General features: G+C 38.8%; 1 protein-coding gene across 2 annotated transcripts; it reads right to left on the reverse strand.

Moving 5' to 3' along the window:
• Positions 1-557: 557 nt before the first annotated feature.
• On the reverse strand, positions 558-20,066 carry prrt4b (proline rich transmembrane protein 4b). Of its 2 annotated transcripts, none has more exons than XM_042722130.1 (4): positions 19,919-20,066; positions 14,710-15,862; positions 9,124-9,237; positions 558-2,621 (listed from the first exon to the last, which is right to left on the reverse strand). In XM_042722130.1, exons 2-4 carry the CDS (start codon positions 15,764-15,766, stop codon positions 589-591), a joined length of 3,204 nt encoding a protein of 1,067 aa, XP_042578064.1. In that variant the 5' UTR covers positions 15,767-15,862; positions 19,919-20,066; the 3' UTR covers positions 558-588. The 2 variants fall into 2 exon arrangements, with proteins under 2 accessions (XP_042578064.1, XP_042578063.1); XM_042722129.1 differs by having other exon boundaries at positions 9,124-9,240.
• Between the last annotated feature and the right edge of the window lie 1,606 nt (positions 20,067-21,672).

Below are 21,672 nucleotides of genomic sequence, written 5' to 3' on the forward strand. Positions count from 1 at the left end.
ACTGTGCAACTAAAGACCAGAAGCACAATGAACTTTTCTAAAGGTTTACAAAATTGGATTGGCAGGTTATACCATTTAATTTGAAACTATTTTCTGATGCTATGTTGCCTAGTATTTGTTTCATGGTATGGTTATCAGTAGTTCGCACTCTCACAGTATTAATCATATAGACCAAAAAGTGATTTTGTACAAATTCATACAAACGTCACTGTTAGCATTATAGAGAAAAGTTTGAAACAAATGTTTTACGATAACAAATTTATCAATCACCAAAGAACTTTTGTACAAAATCTGCCTAAGCTTCTGGCAATTGGTGGCACTTCTTAAACCTTTACAAGGATATTGACTTCAGAATCCATCTCTTTGGAGAACTTACCTGACAGAAGCAAGCCAACCCTTTACAAAATGAAACATTTGGCACAGTTCTAGACCACAAACATTTTACCTCTATGTCTACACAGAGCAAATGTGGCAAACAGACTCACCAAATCACCCGATCAGTCCATTACCTACTCATCATGTATCTAAAACTCTTTTGGTTCCTTCATATTACATCATTTTGTTTTATCTGAAAGTAGAGGTCTGCCCCTAGAGGTCAATAGTCTCACTGCAGATGCTCAGAGCATCAATCTGTCTGCACACACTGATAAATTCTTCTTGGACAGATTGGTCAAACTCTGACTGCTGGTCCATACTCTCCTCTGACTTTAATGTTCTGTAGGGTCTCTGTAAGTTTCCCCTTTGGTGGCCAGAGCTGGCAGTGTGGCTGGAACCCCCACTGATGGTAGAGGGTGGTGGATGGTGTCCTTCTGGACTAGAGCACAAAATCAAAGAAGAGCCACCCAGAGACTGTCTGTAGAGAGAACAGGAGCTGGAGCTGCCTCTCCAGCGCTCTGGAGATGAGCAGCAAGTTGAAGATGACAGTGAGGGAGATGGGGATGGAGGAAAACCTAATGACGGACCATCTGGTTGGGCTTGAGAAGCAAGGGGAACTTGGGGTAGCACTTCCACACATGAAGATGTTCGGTATAGGCCTGGATCAGGAGTAAGGTTGTCTCTCAAGGTTTGGGCACCGCTGGAGTTGATCTCTCTACCATTCAGCGAGCGGTCACTAGAGGTGAAGGGTCGTAAGGGGCTGAAGAGACTCATGGGAAATAGAGATTCACTAAACAGTGCTTCATCAATGCTTCGACGCAGATTTATGGGCGAAGGAGGGCGCAGGTCCGCTGTGGAGTCGCTGGTACAGGATGAACCCACAGAAGGGGCACCAGTGTTGGGTTGAGTGTTGGGCAAGTCCAGGTCAAGGTCACGATAGGCCAAAGCCCGGTTGCTGTGGTATAAAAGGTCAAGGCCATTCAAGCTGCTGAGACGGTCATCCACCAGTGTGTACAAGGGTAGACACTCTGTCTCTCCATGTCCAATTGGATCACAAATGGCCAGCTTCTCCTGATGAGACAGAGTCCACTGGTAGCTCCCAGGAATGATAGGTGACTTTGCTGCAAGGAGTTCTGTCCAGCAACTTCCTGGCTGGGGAAGGTGATCAGAACAGTAAACTGGCTGAGCAACTACCAGGACCAGTGTGAGGCAGATAACTGCTTCACAAACTCGGCAACTGAACTGGAAAGTCCACCACGGCCAAGGCCGAAAGGACTCAGCGCTTCCAGCAATTCCGAGAGCGTGCAGCATGGCGTAGAGTTGCAGCCCTGCACAAGCCAGAGAGAAGACAGCACAGAGTAACACTGCGGCTGCTGCCCGGTCCCAGTCTCGGCTCTCGGCAAACGGGCAACGGTTGTAGCGTTCGGCTGGTGTTGGTGATGTGTTGTTTAGATGATAAATATGTTTGGAGTCAGCACGAACGTAGCAGTAGAACACAAAATATGCAGCTGATAGGAAAGTTGCCAGAGCCACAAAGGCACCTCTAGAAATCAAGGACAGAAACAGGTAGACTTGCTGGTCAAAATGGAGTAATGCAACAGGGCCAAAGGCAGCAGCAAAGTGCAGAAGCACCAAGCAAGCCAGGAAACAAGGTCTCTGAAAGGCGGAATAGGACAGCTGCATACGAGAGCGCATTGACAGGAGCAAGAATACTAGGCCAAAGGCGGCAGTCATGCATGGAAATGGTGCCTCGTAAAGTAACAGTGAAGCCTCTGTAGATGCCATGCGGTCCTGGTATCCATATGCATCGTACACTAGGGCGAAGGCCCTAGTGCAGCCAGCGGCCACCAGGCAGAGACTAACCAGAGCGAAGTAGCCACAGCCTGATGGGTACTGTAGGGGAAGGCAGAGGAGGTTCAGGGTGGAGGCCAAAGCGACTAAACAGAACACAGTGCCCAGGCCATAGATGTGTGCTTCCCACGCTGAACCCCATGTCGCCAGGGCACTGTTCCAATCAGAATAGAGTGCCACAAACATAGGTGGGGCTGGAAATGGGTTGGGATTTTGAGAGAGGTTGGTGGAGAGGGTGGTTGTGCTGTCATTTTTGCTGCTGTTGCTCAGGAAAGTGGTGGTGGGCCAAGTGTCACTAGAACTGCAGATTCCAGAGCGTTCTGCATTACAGTCAGGGAGTGCAGATTCTTGGGTAAGATCTGTCAGCCAGTCTTCAGATGTAGCAGTGTCCATTTCTAAAAGAAAGAACAAACACATTGCATTATTAGTACAGGAGACATGTGTAAAGATGTACCACAGATACTGATTCTCAGGAGACTACTCATGATTTAATTATTCAAAGACTCCCATTTGAATATAAAAGTTGAATGGAAAGCTAGTTACAAAATAAGAAGCACAAAGAAATAAATAACAGAAAAAAACAGAAAAGGTCATTGGTACTGGTACTTTTACTGGTAATTTTCTTCCAGAACATTTTCAGTTAAGTTTACGGACATTTCCTTTAACCCTAAAACACAATGCAATGCAATGGTTAATTTAAAATATGGATAAAACACCTGTGAATACTCAATATGGAAAATTCCTTCATGTTAGCACAGTACATTGGGCCCTATTTTTGAGGACTTTTCTTGGAGTGTATACAAAATGGATATTCCAGAACAGACAACCAAGGCAGTCATTACTGTCACCAACTACTGGCAACCTATGATTTGTTTTTCTGTGATAGACACCACCACTAGAGGGCATTTTCAGGTGTCTGCCCAGCTGAGCATGTTTCACAGTGGGAAAACCAATGGTTTAGATGTGGAGATTCCTAAATTTGGGAAATGTCTAGTGTTTTAAACCTACTAAAAGTAAAAGCTCTCAATGTGACATCATTTCTAATGGGGAGAAAATGTTGGTGAACATATTTGTCCAAGTAGCAGGGATTGGTGGGCTGCCATGAAAGGCGGAGATATGACATCTGTTGTTTGTGTATGAATGTAATTGTGATTGTATTGTTTGATTCACAGATTGCTCTGGGAGGAGGCTGCTGTTTTAGATTTTGGATTCTGTGGCTTGACTCTGGTGCTGAGGAGTGTTATATACATTAGAGTTTCTTAGCCTAACAGAGTTGGAACAGCATGTGAAGTTCCATGTGACATCCATTTCCAAATCTGGAAATGCTTCCTAACGCTTACCAAACATTTTATTTGGAAGTGATGTATAAGCAATCCAAAAGCAAGTCCTCAGATGAACTAACATCATCATAGAGCATGTACATGTTATGAAAACCCACACAGGTTTGTTTGTGGCATCTAATGTGCCACTGTAAAATGTGATAAGACATTCAAAATATGTAAATCCCCCCTGCACTAGAAGGATTGCCTTGCTGTGCATTTGCAACTGATGTGCAAATCCATATGAGATGGATGATATTAGCTTCCACAGCCATATCAGTCCTTTGCATAACAGCGTGGAGATGTACGTCAGCTCTTCAGAGACTGACACATCTAATTACACCCTTTACAGAGCAGATCAGAGTCATAACTCATCTTAGCTGCCACGACCAAGCTTTCTAAAAATGCCAGTGAGTTTACTGAAGCCTTGAGACAGAAACCATGGAGCATTATGGGCCAACAAAGACTAAAAAAGACTAGATGATGCCAACTTTTACAATGTGTTAATGTAGACATTACTCAAAACAAATAAGCAAAATTCCAGTCCCCATCCCTGTTTCTAATTTCTCTTTGTTATATTCACAAATATGAACTGATGAAAACTAAATAAAATATGCAAATAAATGCATAAATGGCCATTCCTTTTACATTTCTGAATGCATATTGCAATGCATATACAATATATATATATATATATATATATATATATATATACACACATTAAAATGGATAAGATTAAATGTTAAAAATGACTCTCTCATCTCACAATGTTCAAAATCTTAAAAAAAAATAAATAAATATCAATTTCATAGAGTAACCCTCGCTGGGTAACTAGAGTGAAGCAATTACAAGTCACAAGTCAAAAGGCAGGCATATTTTTTCTCACTGTTTAAGTGTGACGTCAACCCACCTCCACATTATGCATGGGGAATACATCATGTCTGAATGTTGTTGAGTGCTGGTAAGACCCTGCCTCATTTTAGGTTGCTTCTGTATGCTTTTATATGTTGGTAGTGACAGACAATTTCCTGTTACACCCAGAGCCAAATTAACTACTTTGTTTATGACCTTCCTCCTTTTAAAAAAGCAGAGGCCTACGCAGAATCATGGGTCACTCCCAAAGGTGGGTCTGTTATTTTTTGCACTGGTTTTGGCTGATGACCACCACTATAGTTAAATATACTCATCGTACCCAGTCAGTGGTGAGCACTGGCTTACATTTTAATGTCAATGTGTTTTTTATTTATTTTTTGATGGTGGGAGTAGATCCCGAACTAGATCAAACCTAGTTGCACTTGATTAATGGTAGCGTGTGTGTGACAGCCACACACTGCTCATTAGATGCTTCTCTTTAATCAACACTACCACAACACTAACCACCAAGCAGTGCTCATTAGATCTATAGCTTGACATCAAGATGGCTGTTTATCCACTTGCATTAAATATAGGTTACAGCTGACTCCTGTTTGCAGCACACTTTGGCTCATTGGAATACACTGACCTGATTTATTTTCAATAAAATTGTCTGAATAGATGTTCAGCTCTTATTTTCTTTACTCCTTTATGTTGTTCATTCACATAAAATACCCATTTGTTGTTCATTCATAAAAATAACCATTCTAAATGGGCTTTATTCAAGAAGAATGAGCAGAATGAATTTCTATGTACAGTAAATCCTACAAAAGCATTCATATGTAAAGTGCCGAACAGATTTCAATGCGACGTACATACAAAAAGGATTTGGAAATGATTTATACAGAAATTTGTTCTGGATGTGTTTTGATGAATAAAATGAAAGACCCAATGAGTTTAACATATTGCTTTTGCTGTATTCTTAAAGATGTATTAAACGGCTTTAATACAGTCTCCTGTTTTGCTGTTTGTGTTTCCCTGTCTTTATATATAAATGTGCTAATCTTAAAATGTTTTTGTGTCATACTTTCTGCATCAATTGTAAAATAAAAAATAAGTTTTACACTAAAGTTTGACAGAAAGGAGGCATTATATTGATCAAAAGTGACAGTAAATAAACTTTTCTTTCAGTATCACAAAGTAGTTACACAAAGGTTCCCGCAAAACTAAGCAACACAAGTGTTTTAAACTTAATTATAATAAATAATGTTTCTTGAGCACCAAATCAGCATATAAATTATTTTTTGAAGGATCATGTGACATTGAAGACTGCAGTAATGGAAGCTGAAAATTCATCTTCACCATTACAGGAATGAATGACATAACAGATATTTTAATTCAGTCCAATCCAGTGTTTGCATAAGAATTTACAACTTGTGTTTAAAATTTTAAAAATAAGATTCTTGATTTAGGAAACAGGAGATGTTTTTGCTGACTGGCTTGTTGAGTTAAGAATTTCTCATACTGTAAGTAAAGACTGAAAATTAAAATTCAGTTACAAATGCCCTGTTTAAAAGATCAGCATACCAGCTAGAAGAAACCAGTTTATACCAGCATGGAAATTAATGCTGGACTCAGCAGGGTAGTCTCTAGTCTCCAATCTAAGTCAAATGAGCTCAAGATGGCATGAAAAAGTGTCCAGCTGCCTTGATGAGAATAATTAGTGTTTGATTAACTAAAGGCTGTGAGAAGTGTGTCACTCTAACATGAGGAGAAAGTGTATGGTAGGCAGACACAGAAGGCCGGGCACTGATAAGAGGGATTGTTGTGGCAGGAGCTTCACACGTCCTCCCTCTTCATTTCCTTTCGCCTGCTTGTGCCCTCCACCCTCAGGGGTGTGGAAAATATGACTAGTTTCTGGATGCAAGCCAGAGTTTCAGTCCAGGAATCAATCAAATCTCAATGACCCTGATCCCTGCACACACTGGATGACACTCTATTTGTGGAACTGTGTGCACATCTATCAAAACAAAATACCTCTAGAGAACACAGACATGTAAACATAGCAGGAATTAAAGCCAGGTTAACATCATCATCCCATGGGGTTTCCATGATGTTGTTGTTATGACCATGCATTGTAATAGTACTGGATGGAAGCAGACCAAAGGCAAACAACTCCACTGATCCACATGGGGTTAATGGGGTTTCAAATGATAGGTAGGGTCAATTGTTGATGGTGCCACCCTGGGTGTGTCTATACAGACATCTAACATTTTGGGTTAAACGTTTTTGCCCACAAAGTCTGTTCAGACACGTCACTCAATTAAATAGCTTTAATTTCATGGTTACATTTTATTTTAAGGCCCAATTCTCGCTATTAACAAGCCATTAACTATGACTTTTGCCCCAATAAACTCCTAATCTGCTGCTTATAAATAGTTAGTAAGGTTGTTAAATTGGGCAGGATTAAGGATGTAGAATATAGTCATGCTGAATATGTGTTTTAGATGTACAAATAAGCAGCCAAATTGTCAATAGGCATGCTAAAATGCAACTAATAAACAATGAGAAGTGGTTTTGAATTATCTTGTATTTCTATGCTTTTATTTCTGTTTTATTTCAGTTTAAGTTATTTTAGTACTTAAACTTATTTTAGTTTTTCATCTAACTACTAATAAACAGCCAATATGTTAATAACAGGCATGCTAATAAGCAACTAGTTACTAGTGAGAATTGGCTACTATACGAAAGGGTTACTTTTTTTGTATGTAATTAGCATATACACTACAGCATCAACTGATTGAATCACCCAAGACAGAAGTGTAAAGAGGATCTGAGAGTTTTCCAGGTTGTCAGAAAGTGAACCAGCAACAAGTATTTTAGGATTAGGAATTCAGACATGACTCGCTGATCTGATAATAACAACACCCTCTGCTTAATTATGGAATACAGTGCTGCGATTTCGTTACAATTACCCTGCCTCACTTTCAATTTCTGCTCTCTCTAATAATAGATGAGTGGACAGCAGGGTAGGATGATCCCATTCATATTGATGAGGCCTGGGTATGCTGACTTAAAGAAGAGGGCAGTGAAGGAGAAATGACAGGAAGACCTTCTGATCCACTTCTTTCTGACAGGACATTAAATTTTCGGATGAGGTGAATGTGTGTGCTAGATTTCGAAACCTTTTGCATCTTTAATTTGAGATACGGCAGCTGTAGTTTTGTGGGTCAGATCTCTGCATGCAGTTTACTTTACGAGACAGCCCATAAACATACAGATATTCTCGCAACCTGGTTCTTGGATCATTGTGGCATATTTTGTCCAACTATTAATGGAATTTAGGTTATCCCATTGAATGCAGCGGGAAGAAAGTAGGTTAGGTGCCACAGAAGAGAAGCTGGGTCTAAGATGTACCTCATGATCAACAGGGAAGGTGACGTAAAATAGCACACTTAACGCCATATGTTGATAGATCTGATCTACTGAGACAGGTTGCGTAACTCGACTCTCTTGGGCTGTTTAGTGGTCGGCTTGTTTGTAGGAGGTGCCAACTATGAGATAAAAGTGCTTGTTTCTCCTCCCTCTGGAAGCAATTACTGGCAGGTAACAGACGGTTGGTCGTGGTGCACTCGGCCATACCATACCAACAGATATCTTCCTCCAACTCATGTGGAGGCGGAGGAAGAATTTGACTTTTATTTTTCAGTGAAGGAAACAAGTCAAGTTGGCTCACTTGTTACTGTGTTTGGGAAACATATTACATCCTTCCAGCCGATGTGTGTATTATTTAATGTTAAAAAACAATCTCCTAACCCAGTATAATGTGCAGAAACAAGTAAGCCATTTCCAGGTTGATTCTGATGTATGTAAACTTTTATCTTTTTGTGCGGACATCCCAATCAATCAGACACCGCTACACAGGCTCAATAATGTTTGCTTTGAGGCAGGACTGTCTGTTTGTTCAACCTGGTACGACATTCTTAAAGGGATATTTAACACAAAATCTACCTACCTGTATCCTCATGTTGCTCTAAAAAATATCAAACTCCAAAACCAGACATTTTGCAAAATGTACTGATTGTCCTTTTTTCATATACAATTATAATGAATATTAGAGCTTTGAATCTCCAAAAATGGTCTGTATGCACTATAATACCTACTTTTCTGAAGTCATATGCTGGTTTTGTGTGAGAAAGACCAAAATACAAGTCTTTAAAATCCTAACATCCACCCTAGCTGTTCCTGGAGTATTTATGGCAGTTCATGAGTGAAGTAGTCAAATTTGTGAACAAATTGATCTTTTGAATCAGATCTTTTTGGGTTAATTGGCTGATCCAGTGAAGTCACAAATTAAACTGTTCTGGTTATTGAGACTCAATGGACCTGCTCCAATACCCACACTTGCAGTCTTTGTACTTGAGCACTTGTCTACTTTCCTGTATTTGGCAGGTTCAAGCGTTCAAGTGGGCATTTATTTTTGTGGACTGATACTGATAAAATACATGTTTGGAATGACATGAAGTTGGGTAAACTATGACAATTATTCATTTTGTGTGAACTATTCCTGTAACAAATAAGTCTGGATGGCTTGAATGTAGTGCTACTTTCTCTATTACACTTTTATTTTGAAAACTGGTTCATCTCCCAAGATGAAAATCGGAGTATAATTACCACAGGTGAAGATTACATAAAGGCGTGTGTTGCATCAGACCGTTTTAATTACCTGTGTTCCTGAGAGTCGTCATGCTAGCTGATGTTGTCAGTTCATCGTGTCGCTCTTGTGTTGTCAGATCAGCACTCTTCCCCGTTTCCTTATCGCCTTCCTCCCATGGAAAGCCTGCTGGGAAAACAGAGCACACAAGTCTGAGAATGTGGCGCTGAACGAAAGTTATGACTGAAAGAATGGAGAAACAGGAACATTTTCTAACCTAGTTATGTCAAACAGATTTCTGCAGTATTCCGGGCCAGGCTTCAGTGGCACTGGTGTTGGCATCTCATTGTTTAATTGCAATAACTTGACTTTCATGTTTGAATATGCACAGCCCACTCTACAGCGACTGAGCTTCATTACAGATCAGAACTGAAAACCTTATCTTTGTGACGAAGCAGGATTATCAGACTAATCCGAAGCAAAACTTTCCTATGAGAAAAATCAAAAAACATGACCTAAGAACCAACACAAACAAAACACAGCAGACCTGACACAATGAGGCCAGAGTGTTTAATATCTGGTCACTGGTCAATGCTTCCCACAGATCCAACTCAAATACCTTGTCCTATTAAGCACTACACATCAAGCTTCGGTGTGTTACATTCTTTATTAATAGACTTCTCGATGGAATATTTACATTCCCAAATGAGCAACTATGCAGATGTTTGGGCATGCGTGTGCATATGGACTCTATGTATGGATGTGTAGCATAAATGTGCCCAAATAAGTGTACACTTGTGTGTACCTTAGGCTGAGTGAAAGCTTTCATTGCTTAGACACAAACCTGACCTTTAGGGTGACTTGAAGACTGTTTGTGTGTCTACATTAATTCCTTGTGGTAACTGCTTAAGACCTGCATGATGTTCTTTTTTGTATATTGTCAGGATGCACGTTTCAAGTCTGATCACAGCAGATCTTCACTCTGGTGCTGATACCGTCTCTCATTAGCATGAATAATGAGCTCTGCACCAAACCAGGCAAGGAGACTACAAAAGGACAATGAGTGTGTGTGTGTGTGTGTGTGTGTGTGTGTGTGTGTGTGTGTGTATGTGTGTGATTGTGCACAGCTCTACTCATCCTCTCTTGGCAGAGGTTCACTCATGCTAAACCATCAAACATCACTTGGCCACCACTTGATTCCATGATTCTCTGTAAGAGAAAATCTAGATCGATCTGTCTTTCTGTCTGTTTATCCCTTCATGTGTCTAATCCATCTATCTATCTTTTTTCCATTCATTTACATTTTTATGAAGCTTATGTCTAATATATAGCAATTTTTATCTAGCATCCATATATATCCATCCATCTCCATCCATCAACCCACATCTAATCCATCAATATCTTTCCAACAACCCAATAACTAATACATCCATACATACAACAAACAAACATCCAACAATCTTTCTATCCATCCATCCATCCAACCAACCAACTTCCAATACTTGTAATGAGAAGTGCTTAAAGCAACAGGTCACCCAAAAATGAAAATTTTGTCATCATTCACCCTCATGTTGTTCCAAACCTGTATAAGTTTCTTTCTTCTGTTGAACACAAAAGAAGATATTTTGAAGAATTTTGAAGAACCAAATGGTTGTTGGTCCCTGTTGACTTCCATAATAGGGAAAGAAATACTTTGAAATCAGTGGGGACCACCAACAATCATTGTAATTAGATTTTTATTTATATTATTTATCTATCCATCTTTATATCCATTTATTTCTATGTATTTACGCATTCCCCCAACATTAGCCTTGTACTGAATTACTCTCCGCTGTCTCTTGATGGGTGATTTAAAGATTCTGACTATTACACCAGCTGTGTTCAAATGAAGCGTCAAACGTCCCCCATCACTCCCTGTCAGAACCACCCAGATCACCAATCCTCATTAGATGATGAGAAATGTTCTCTCAGAGCTAGTTATTCATCTAAGCAACCCTTTTTACCTTCATCTTCCTGCCTTGTTCTCTTCTACCCTCCTCCTCCTCCTCTCTCCCTGGTCACCATTAATAAAGAGGGAATTACATCAGAATTTGTAATTTTGGCCCCTGCACAGTGTGACATAAATCATTTAATCTCCCTCATGGGGCTGAATGTGTGTGTGTTTGTGTGTGAGATTATAAACACAATTCAGTATGTTCAAGTAAAAAAAGGCCAGTCTGAATTTCATTTAAAAAGGATTTTTAGGCTAAAAAGCATCACTAAATTTCCTCCTGTTTGGATTCAGTGAAGTCACACATAATCTCCACACAGGCAGTAATGATTTGGTTAGTCTAGACGCTTTGAGAGAGCCTAATCATAGGATTAACCTTCTATGAAATGACAGTGAGGTAAACACTTTAAGTGTATTGTTTGTGAGTGTGTGTATGTTCTAGTGACAGCCTGCAAATGCCTCTGTCCTCAGTTTACCCAAAACACACCGTCGTCAATATACTACATAGCACTTTTCAGCAGTGTTGCCATGACAACAATCACATTGTAACCAGGCTGAGAGCCGTAACCTCGACAACCGTTTAGTTTATGATCTAGCATATTAACAACCCTAGAGTTCAGTGGTATTTCATCCCAAAGAAAAGGAATATAGAATTTGCGAAGCGATTAAGTATTATTTTCATTACAATTAAAACCCTACAGTCTTCAGTCATTTTTACATTTACATTTTGAAATTTAAAAAATCGTAGCTTCATCGGAATGGTACGAAACTTGGAAACTTGAAAGAGTTTGTATGAGTGGGATACTGTGGTAGGGAGCCTTTATGAAAACAGGCTTTGTTTATGATATAGTGATTTTTATTTTGTATAACGCATAACATTGACTGTAAATCATGTATTTTAAGAATTGGAGTAGCATGTTTTGGGTTTGATTGGGATAGGGTCATTGGATTAGTTTTAGGCTATTTTTGATTGGCCTTTAGACTAGTTTTGTTTCGCAGACCTGGCAACCCTGCATGTGACCCAGACAGTGTTTGAGAGATTCAGGCTTGTTTCCCTTTCCAGTCTATCACTATTCCAACACTCCTTTCTTTCCTGTTTAATGCTCTCCTCTTTCCCAGTCTCCCCTCCTCCTCTCAGTTCCAGTGTGGTAATTGACCTTGCTCTCAGCTCCGGCGTGTTTTTGAGGTGGGGGATAAGCAATTTGTGGCTGCCTGCACCTCCAGAAGACAAGGTGACCCAAACATTAGTCAATAATTTGCTGTTTCACACACCCACACCCACATACCCACAAATGCAGAGGCAGTGTAGCCATGTTTCTGCCTCCTAGAGGTGCAGGGAGCATATTTATGTAAAACCCTTTTTGATGTATCTATTTCTAAATTTAATTTATTTATACAGCTCCACAATACTAAATTGTTTTAAATTTTTGGAAATTGGGTTGTAGAATCACTTATGTGACTAATATTCACATCTCAAAAAATTTTAACTAATTGCCTAAAATGAAAATCCAACAAAAAACCAAAAAAAAAAATATATATTTTGAAATATGTTGGAAAAAAATACTATGGAAATCAATGGTGACCAGCAATCATTTGATTACCAGCGTTCTTTAAAATATCTTATTTTATGTTCCACAGTGGAAAGAAACTCATTCAGGTTTGGAACATGAATGATTACAGAATTGTCCTTTTTGGTAGAACTACACCTTTAAGATATATATGTATGTATATATATTGTTCTTAAAGGGATAGTTCACCCAGATTTTTTTTTTGCTGTGGAACACAAAAGATGATATTCTGACTGCCCATATCTCTTTCTGAAAATCTCTCTTTCTATGCATTTCCTTTCTCCATCATCTTAAAAAGATTCTATGAGTTCGAAAGGAAAGGAAAAGAGAAGGACATGGAAAAACATGTCTCTGGGAGCCAGGAGAGGTTGAAAGAAAACATAAGACTGAAGGGCTAAATGAGACTTATTGCTGGAAAAAAAGAGAGATGCCCAGTAAACGTCAGGAGAGGCCTATTACTGCGAGAGAGGATGGATAGAGTGAATTGAGAAAAGGAGACTAAATGTTGAGAGAGGCATGCTCAGCATCCATGAACAGGCGGTGCGGAAAAACATCGTCCCTGAGGATTCACTGGCTCTGCTGACTCTGCCATTGGAATACTGATCACATACCGCCCAACTGGCTGCTTCTCCAGTGCAAATCCCGTGCTTACTGTACACATACACACCTGTCTTACCGCTCCCTTGGCTCTAGATATCAAACAGAGCCATGTCAGTACTGGTTAGCATGCTTAGCCACCTCATATACACCATATCTAGGTGTCTAGCACACTATTGTCACAGATATCTGGAGAGTTTTAGTGTATGATCACCTTAAGGAGGTCTGTATTGATCCGTCTGGAATGCATCATGAGCTTAGGTCTAGATCTTTTAATGACTTAATCAAGTCAGTGCTGACATTGGATCAAAATGTTGCAAGCCTTTGCAAAAAGGTGACTCTCCAATGGGTTATACTGACCAAATCTGACCTTAAATGATGCCAGTGTTTGTATTGGAAATAATGCTTTTTAAATAGTATGCCTCTTTATTTGCAATAACATTACAAAATATGCAACAAACATTTCAAACAGTAGTACACGACAGTACATTGTTGTCATTGCTGACTTCATAACATTAGATTTGGTCAGACATAAATACGTAAATAACTACATTTGGATTGTTAAAGCAGTTTTCTGTAAAAATATTAAGCAGTCCGTGCACATAAGCCAAGAATAAGATTACGGCTAATATTACAGTACTTGTAGTTGGTGGAGAATTATTGGATGTAGTATACAGTAAATGTAGCAGGTAACGTACTGTAGGTACTCCATACCTATCATGTGAATACTGTACATATTGTACATAACATTTTTGTACAATGTAGATTTATTTAGATTTTTTTTAATTATCATTATTATTTTCATGACAGTTAGACATTTTTTCTTAAATTGTCATTACTGTAATGCACAATAAAAATCTAATTTTCATTACTGTAGCTGATTGTCTTTTTTATTAAAATCTGCATAAATTAAATTCAGTTAAACAATCTTTTATTATGTTTAGTGGGAACTGTACTTTACAAATTTACTTTGTAAATTAAATATTTTTTCTGCATTATGGTAATGAGAATGAGATTTATTTGCACTATATAGTAATCTTTTTTTTCACACAAAATCTAATTTGTCTTTGTCACATTTGTCTCACTGTATACATACTGTAGTAGTACGAGTAGTATGATATTCTAAATATAACCTATGTTTCCTTGCCAGGAACAAAGCTCACAGACTAACTATATAAACAGACATCAGCCATCATGGGGCGGTTCCTCTTCTTACTTTCAAATGAAATGCATTCTTTTCACTAATTATTGACAACAGTTTGCATGTTTTAGGGACTCTGAGGTTATTAATCAATTATTCAGGCGCACTGATTCCACTGCTAACCCTTGACTGGTAATCAATAAGGCTCTCCAATTCACTAAACACCCATTTTCACCTTAAAGGTATAACAATGTAATACACCCATGCCAGCTAAGGATGGGTCAAATTGTGTCAATTTTTGGTCATCTTAGATAGCCATATGCTTGGGCTGGAAATGAAAAGACAGAGAGGGGTTGACTTACCTCCTGTTGGCAGGGAGGGAGTAGGATCTGGGCCAACACTTTGCACTCTTCCCCCTTCTGATTGGCGTGTGGTCTGCTCTACCCACGTAAATCCATCCAGAGCCTTGTCAGTGGTTTTAAAAGGTGTCCATTCTGGTTTCGAGGCCATATTTGTTGTCCTCAATGTGTTTTGTCCAGTGTTAACTGTGGTCAAAGGTTGGGTAGATGCTTCTGGTTCTGCTGGTGTGAGGAAATGTGTGGTTTGAAATGAAGGTATCATTAGTTGTGATATTGTTGCCTGAGTGTCTATGGGTACAGTTTGGCCACTGTAAGTGTTCATGGTTTCTGTCATCAGTTTCAGTGCTATAGTTTGCATGATGCTGGTATTCTGAGCAGTGGATACAGTGTATGCTTGTGTCCTTAGTTCTGACGTTGTTGACGGAGTGTCTGTGGGTACAGTTTGGTCACTGTAAGGTTTCATGGTTTCCGTAATCGGTTTCAATGTTGTAGTGTGCGTGGAGCTGGTTCTCTGAGCCGTGGATACAGTGTATGTTTGTGTTACTGGTTTAGATATCATCGTTTGTGGGGTTTTCGCTGTGATTTGGCCATTATTGGAGGGCCAGCGATCAAGATCATAGTTTTGATCAAGTTTAGGAGGTTCTGGTCTATCTATTTGTGGTTTGTTCCTGAGTAAGTCAATTATTGGCAGTTTAGCGGATTTCAAAGGCAACAAGGTGCCTATCTGGACAGTGCTGCTTTGAAGTTCCTCAAAGGAGGTTGTGGTCGGCTGGTATTTTGGGCTCAAGTCCTTCGAAGACAGAATATAGTCTTGTGTGGTTGCTTCTGGGAAAGTTGTGCTCACCTTTGTCGTAGCAGACCCTTTAGTACCACCGAATAAAAGCCGTGATCCCAAACCAAACAATGGAATGTTAGATTTCAGTGTTTCAAAGTTGGGCATGCCCCATCCTTTGGAGCCTGCCTTGGTCTGGGTCGTTGGTTTTGGCCCATACTCGCTGAAAAACCCACTGACTGAGCTGAAGAGAGAGAAGACCACAAGAGTCCCACGCAGAAGAAGCATTCTGCCCCTCTAATGTTGTCACGGACCACTGCTCACATGGTGTCTGAATTTCCGAGGAACACCCACCAGATGCACCAGTCTTCTGTTGCAGATAACCTAGAGATGCAATAAACATTGATATCCTGTCAGTTCACTTCAACTAAGTTATATCATAGATCTTTTCCCTTTACACCTGTATGAGGACCTGTTTAAGTTTAAACCTTTGAGTTTATACCAAACTCACATCTTCCTGCTGTCACAGAGGTGGCCTCAACTCTCCATTGACAGAGCAATTACAGAAGCAGGGCTCTTGAAGAATACTAATGTGAGACTAGAGGTCTCTTTGTGGCTGTGTATGTATATATGGGGGTGGTGTAATAGGACGTATAGAAGCCGGTTTCTTTGTGGAGCTGTGGGCTAATTTTGGAGTATAAAGCTGATGGCCTGTAGCCTCAGTGAGAGGAGTTGAATTTGATGGAATTTCTCTCGGAGTGAGACTTGGAGTCTTTTTTTCTTTCTTCACCACCCCCGCATCCCTCTTTCTTGCTCTCTCTCTCTCTCTCTCGTTCACTTTCTCTCCCTCTCACACAATTGATTTGTTCTCGAAACTGCAATAAACTCTCTACTCTCCCACTGGGAATAACATCAGTTGTTTTTGGTCAGTAAATAGTGACATAAGTATTTTGAAATTCTTTCATTTCATCTCTTTCTGTAACCCCATTGTGTCTCTTCCGTCTCTCAATGCCATCTGTATTGCAGAAATGGCCTCCCTCAAGAGTCTTTTTAAAGACCTTACAGCTTAATGAGGTTTGCTCACTAGATTATACCAACTAACTGGCTCTGGGCAAATGGATTTAAAAAAGACTGATGGATCTCAGATTTGTCTTTGTAAGAAAATCCAAAACATCTGTCACAACCTAAAGATGTCTTTACGGTCCCTTTTGATCAATTAAATGCATCCTTGCTCAATACACACACACACACACACACACACACATATATATATATATATATATAAATATAAGAATGGTCTAACCAAATAAAACATAAAATATTGTTTCCATGTCACATTGAAAACGGAAGGTCAAGGCCAACATACTGAATTATAGGATGCAGTACCCTGTAAAATATATTGTGCTTGTACACAGCACATTTGATATCCAGCTATTCTGTGCATACAGAACATTTGCTTACTATGCATAGCAGAGCAGAAAGGTAGAGTCAGAATTCAGAACTGCATACCACCATAATACTCTCCCACCATTTCAGAAGCTTTTTTAACAAGCGTAAGCTTTTCACAGGGGGCGCAGTTGAAACCTGGCTGAGTCATTGTCATTACCGTCATCACTACTCAGACTGTTTACTCACCACACACCACCTGCTTTAAATGAAAAGAGTCCCGTCTTCTACAACCTCTATAAAAGACCGCATTACTACAGGCCAGATTTCTTAGAAAATTTATCAGATGCCAGATCTTTTGCTTTCCCAGCCCCTGGGTTTTTCTTTCACATCTTCTGAAATGTTTTAAGAACAGTTTTGTCTGAGCTAAATGCCTCAGTAAGTCAGACCCCACAGGAACTTGTTAAACAGCATCACAAACGATGCTGTGCATGTGTCAGAGTCGGTACCAAAGAGGAAATATAAATGACTGTATAGCACTGAGCTTTACTATTAGACCCCCCTCTTTTCTTCTTTCTGTGTCTCTGTCATTTCTCTCTCTCCCTTCCCTCTTTCATTGTCATTTTGTTCTACCATGCATGGCAAAGAAAGGGCCTGCCAGAGCAGGATGCAATCACTCAAGCAGAAAAAGGGAAAAAAGGAGTGCTCGAGAGCTACTCCTGATTTAACATCACACATTTATTCCTCGCCTGAAATCCCTCCCTCGTTGAGTTTTTTATATTTCGGATGTGATCCTTCACCATAGAGCATCTGTAACAATCCCCCCATTAAAACTTAATTCTTACACTCATAATCATCCTAATAACAATTGCAATAATCACCCAAACTGTCACAATTGTCATTTTTACTCTAATTCAGTGGTTCTCAAATGGTTTTGCTTCAAGATCCAGATTTTGGATTAGTTATCCAGTAGAGGTCCAACGATACAAAATCTATTTCGAAATATGGTTTTATACTTTCAGCAGCCTGTTCAGGTTGGCATTTGCTTAATTTCTTTCACCAAGTGACAGATTAATTTTATTTGTCAAAATAAAGATTACAGTTGGATGTGCAACAGATTTGACTTTGTGAGAAGAATCAGGATTACTGGTTCCTGTATAACTGAACAATTAGAAGTTAATATGCACCTGACTGATCCATTCAAAGAAGTTTAATAGCTGCTGTGAAAACACAAGCTAACAGCAAATTTACAGACACAAACACATATAAAGTTATATAAAGAGATTAAAAAGTAGTGTATTTTGAGTGCACTGCCGTCCAAAAGTCTGGGGTCTTAAATACAATACTGTATGTCCTTCTCGCAAATATATGTGTGTTTAAAGTAGGTCTAGTGCTGAGGACCCTCTTAAGTGGTGACGGATCGACCCATCATGATATCAATTATTTTAACAGGCCTCTAGACGTGCATGATGGCTGTGGGAATCATTGGTTAATGCCTTTATGAAATCAAACGATTTATTCACAGAGCCTTTCTGGTTCTTATCCTATAGACAAGATGGGGGAGGGGATATTTATGACCTGCAGCCATAAAAAGCACAGGAGTTTTCCTTTTAACACAGTCTAAAGGTTTTTAGAGACAGCGAAAGCCATTAGCCTAACCTTAACCTCAAATTAACCCAACCATGAACCAAAGCAGCCATGGTCTGCCGTATCATGGTCCAAATGCAACTTAGTCCTAAACAAAGAACATTTAGTGTGGTTCACCAAAAAACACAGAAATAGAAATCAAACTTAATCCTAGACTACAAAGGATTTTAGTAGTAAAAAGCTTAAATCAGGATTTAAGACATCTAAGTCTAATTAAGATGTTTTAGAGTCATTTTTAAGATGTTCTTGCACCTTTTTGTATATTGTGGTTGAAAAACATCGCAATGTCAATAAAACCACACCATCAGTAGTTGTATGCTAGGTTTATTAGATACATTTATCTATATTATTGTGTAAAAATCAGTAGTTTTTAATATTAAACTGTAACATGTAAAGAAGTCAACTGGACACAATAACATCAAACCAAGGGCAACGTCCAGTTTTACAGAACCCCCTAAATCACCTCAATCGACTGAATGTGTTGTTATTTTACACAATGTTTCTCCTCCCATACACTCACACTGTGAAACACTGGGCTCAATACTGTTGACTCCATGCACACAATCATTTTCCACATCAACGGCTCTATGCATCCTCATGGTTGTCATTCGCCACAGTGTTCAATAACAATGTTATCATGTTGGAGACCTGAATGAATCAATCCATTTATGTTTAGCCTGTATGTGCATGGAAATTTATGAATTATATATATCTTGATTATAGTTGTTTGATCCCAGCCATCAACCATCAATGCTGGTTGTTTCATCGAATCCCCTGCTAGCAGTATCAGTATACACACTCGACATACTCCGAAATGTGATATCTGACGTGTCTCTCAGTCAAATTCTTTAAGATGTTTTTAAAGATGCTAATCAATGTGCTCCAATCAACCTGTTGACATTTGATTCTTCTGCCAATTTCACTGTAATTTCCAAATGTTGCAAATGTTTTTCACCATTTTCTGTCTTGGCACACATACAGTGCTGTTGCTCAGAAGAAGTCAATTACACTTGCCTGTGAAAACATGATAAATGACCTGTCAAGTTAATGTTTTTGTGGGCTTTTCTCTTCAAGCATCCGGATCACCTGATTAGCTCAAAACACACAGGCTGCTACGCCGGCTGCCTTCGCCATGGTTACCAGAGGAGCAGAATGCATCTGAAACACAGAGCTTTTCCCACACCGCACATATGTGAATGTGTGAAGAGGTCTGAGAAGGTACACAACCATCCGTTTAGCACAAGAAAGAGCACGAGCCTTGGGTATCAGTCAAATACAAATGTTTATGGACCTGAGTCACCTGACTGAGATTGTCACATATATATAGTATACCTAAATCAGGAGCCAGGCTGTAGCTTCTACAATGAAACATTTGTGGAGAGATGAAGGACAGAAGGAGAAACTTACCTTTCTCCCAGTGGAAGAGAGTAAACAGAGAATCCAGAAGAGCCACCAGCACTCTACTGCAGGAGAGCGAGATCTGTCTCTCTGTGCATGTGGGAGAGAAATCGTTTTTGGTCACACACTCTCCCTCCCTCTCTCTCTCTCTCTCTCTCCCTCTCTCCTCCCCTCTCCCGCTGCATCAGTAGTCTAGTGTAGGATTCAGATGCACAATATCTGGTCACACCTTGCTGAGCAGATTGTTAGAGAGCAGAGAGCAAGCACCGTACAGCAGGCATCCGTCAAGGAATTAAGGATCCTACACAGATGAAAAACACACGTTCAAACACATACAGTGAATGCAAATGCATACTAGAATATACCATTAACAACATTATTTTTTTTCTCACAATTTTTAGACATTTTTGGATGTGCATGAATAGTTATGTACAATTATTTTTTGTGGTTTTATTTAACATTGGGTCATACAAACTGCATGTATAATACCCATTCAGCAAATTAGTTAGAAAATGCTTAAATACTGTAATATTTAAAATGTGATATTTATTTAAAATTAAAAACATTTTATACATTTAAAAGTACAATTTTAATTAGTTACTTAAATATAGTACTTTTTTAAATAAATTATCAACATTTCTCTTAATTATTTGTGACCCTGGACCACAAAACTAGTCATAAGTAGCACAGGTATATTTGTAGCAATAGCCAACAATACATTGTATGGGTCAAAATTATCTATTTTTTTATGCCAAAAATCATTAGGATATTAAGTAAAGTTCATGTTCCCTGAAGATATTTAGTAAATTTTCTACCGTAAATCAAAACATAATTTTTGATTAGTAATATGCATCACTAAGGACTTCATCTGAACAAATTTAAAGACGTCAATATTTTTTATTATTTTGCACACTCAGATTCCAGATTTTCAAATAGTTGTATCTCGGCCAAATATTGTCCTATCCTTACAAACCATACTTGTTTATTCAGCTTTCAGATGATGAATAAAATCTCAATAAAAAATAAATAAATAAATAAAAAACTGACCCTTATGTCTGGTTTTGTGGTCCAGGGTCATATTTCTCAAATTTTAATCAGCTTTTAGACATCCAGAAGTGCATAAATAGTTTTGTAGTGAGAGAAATGTTTTTTTTTTAAAATGTACAAATACTGCATGTTGTCTCTTATTGTCATAAAAAGTGAAAGTACAGTAGGATAAGAGTTAGAAAACATTTAAAATCTATTTTATACATTTACTAATATTTTTGAAAGTAGAAATATTCCATGTAGTGTATCAATTATGGAATAAAAACCTGCATGAGCAATTACACAAGAATTAGAAATAGAATTTATACAAAAGTTAGAAATTGTAATATTTAATAACAATAATATTTTAATAAAATGTATACACTTTAAATAAATTAATATTGTTTTGATAAATTAGACACTTAAATACATACACATGAATTATAAACTTAATTTTAGACCGTGTGTTAAATACCCTTACAATGTAAAGAAACTCTGTCTCTGACAATCATAACTAAATGTTATCACACTTCGGCCCACAAACATAGCATGTCATTCTTTTGAGTTGACTTTTGCCACACTTCTGCTTCTTGTCAATAGAACGGCTTATCTCTGATGCCAATCAGAGGTAGCCAATAATAATCCATTCTCAATGTTCCTCCTGGGAGAGAGTATATTCTGGGATATGACAGCCTTTCTGATCCAAAGGAATTCACTAAATTTAGAAACAATCAGAA

The sequence above is a fragment of the Cyprinus carpio genome, chromosome B4 (genome assembly GCF_018340385.1).
Source record: "Cyprinus carpio isolate SPL01 chromosome B4, ASM1834038v1, whole genome shotgun sequence".
NCBI lineage: Eukaryota > Metazoa > Chordata > Actinopteri > Cypriniformes > Cyprinidae > Cyprinus > Cyprinus carpio.

Coding starts and splice junctions, on each gene's coding strand:
- prrt4b (XM_042722129.1), bottom strand. CDS start 15,766: ATGCTTCTTCTGCGTGGGACTCTTGTGGTCTTCTCTCTCTTCAGCTCA. Junction 9,241..14,709: donor TCCCTCCCTGCCAACAGGAG/GTAAGTCAACCC, acceptor CTGTTTTCCCAG/CAGGCTTTCCATGGGAGGAA. Junction 2,622..9,123: donor GACGACTCTCAGGAACACAG/GTAATTAAAACG, acceptor TCTTTCTTTTAG/AAATGGACACTGCTACATCT.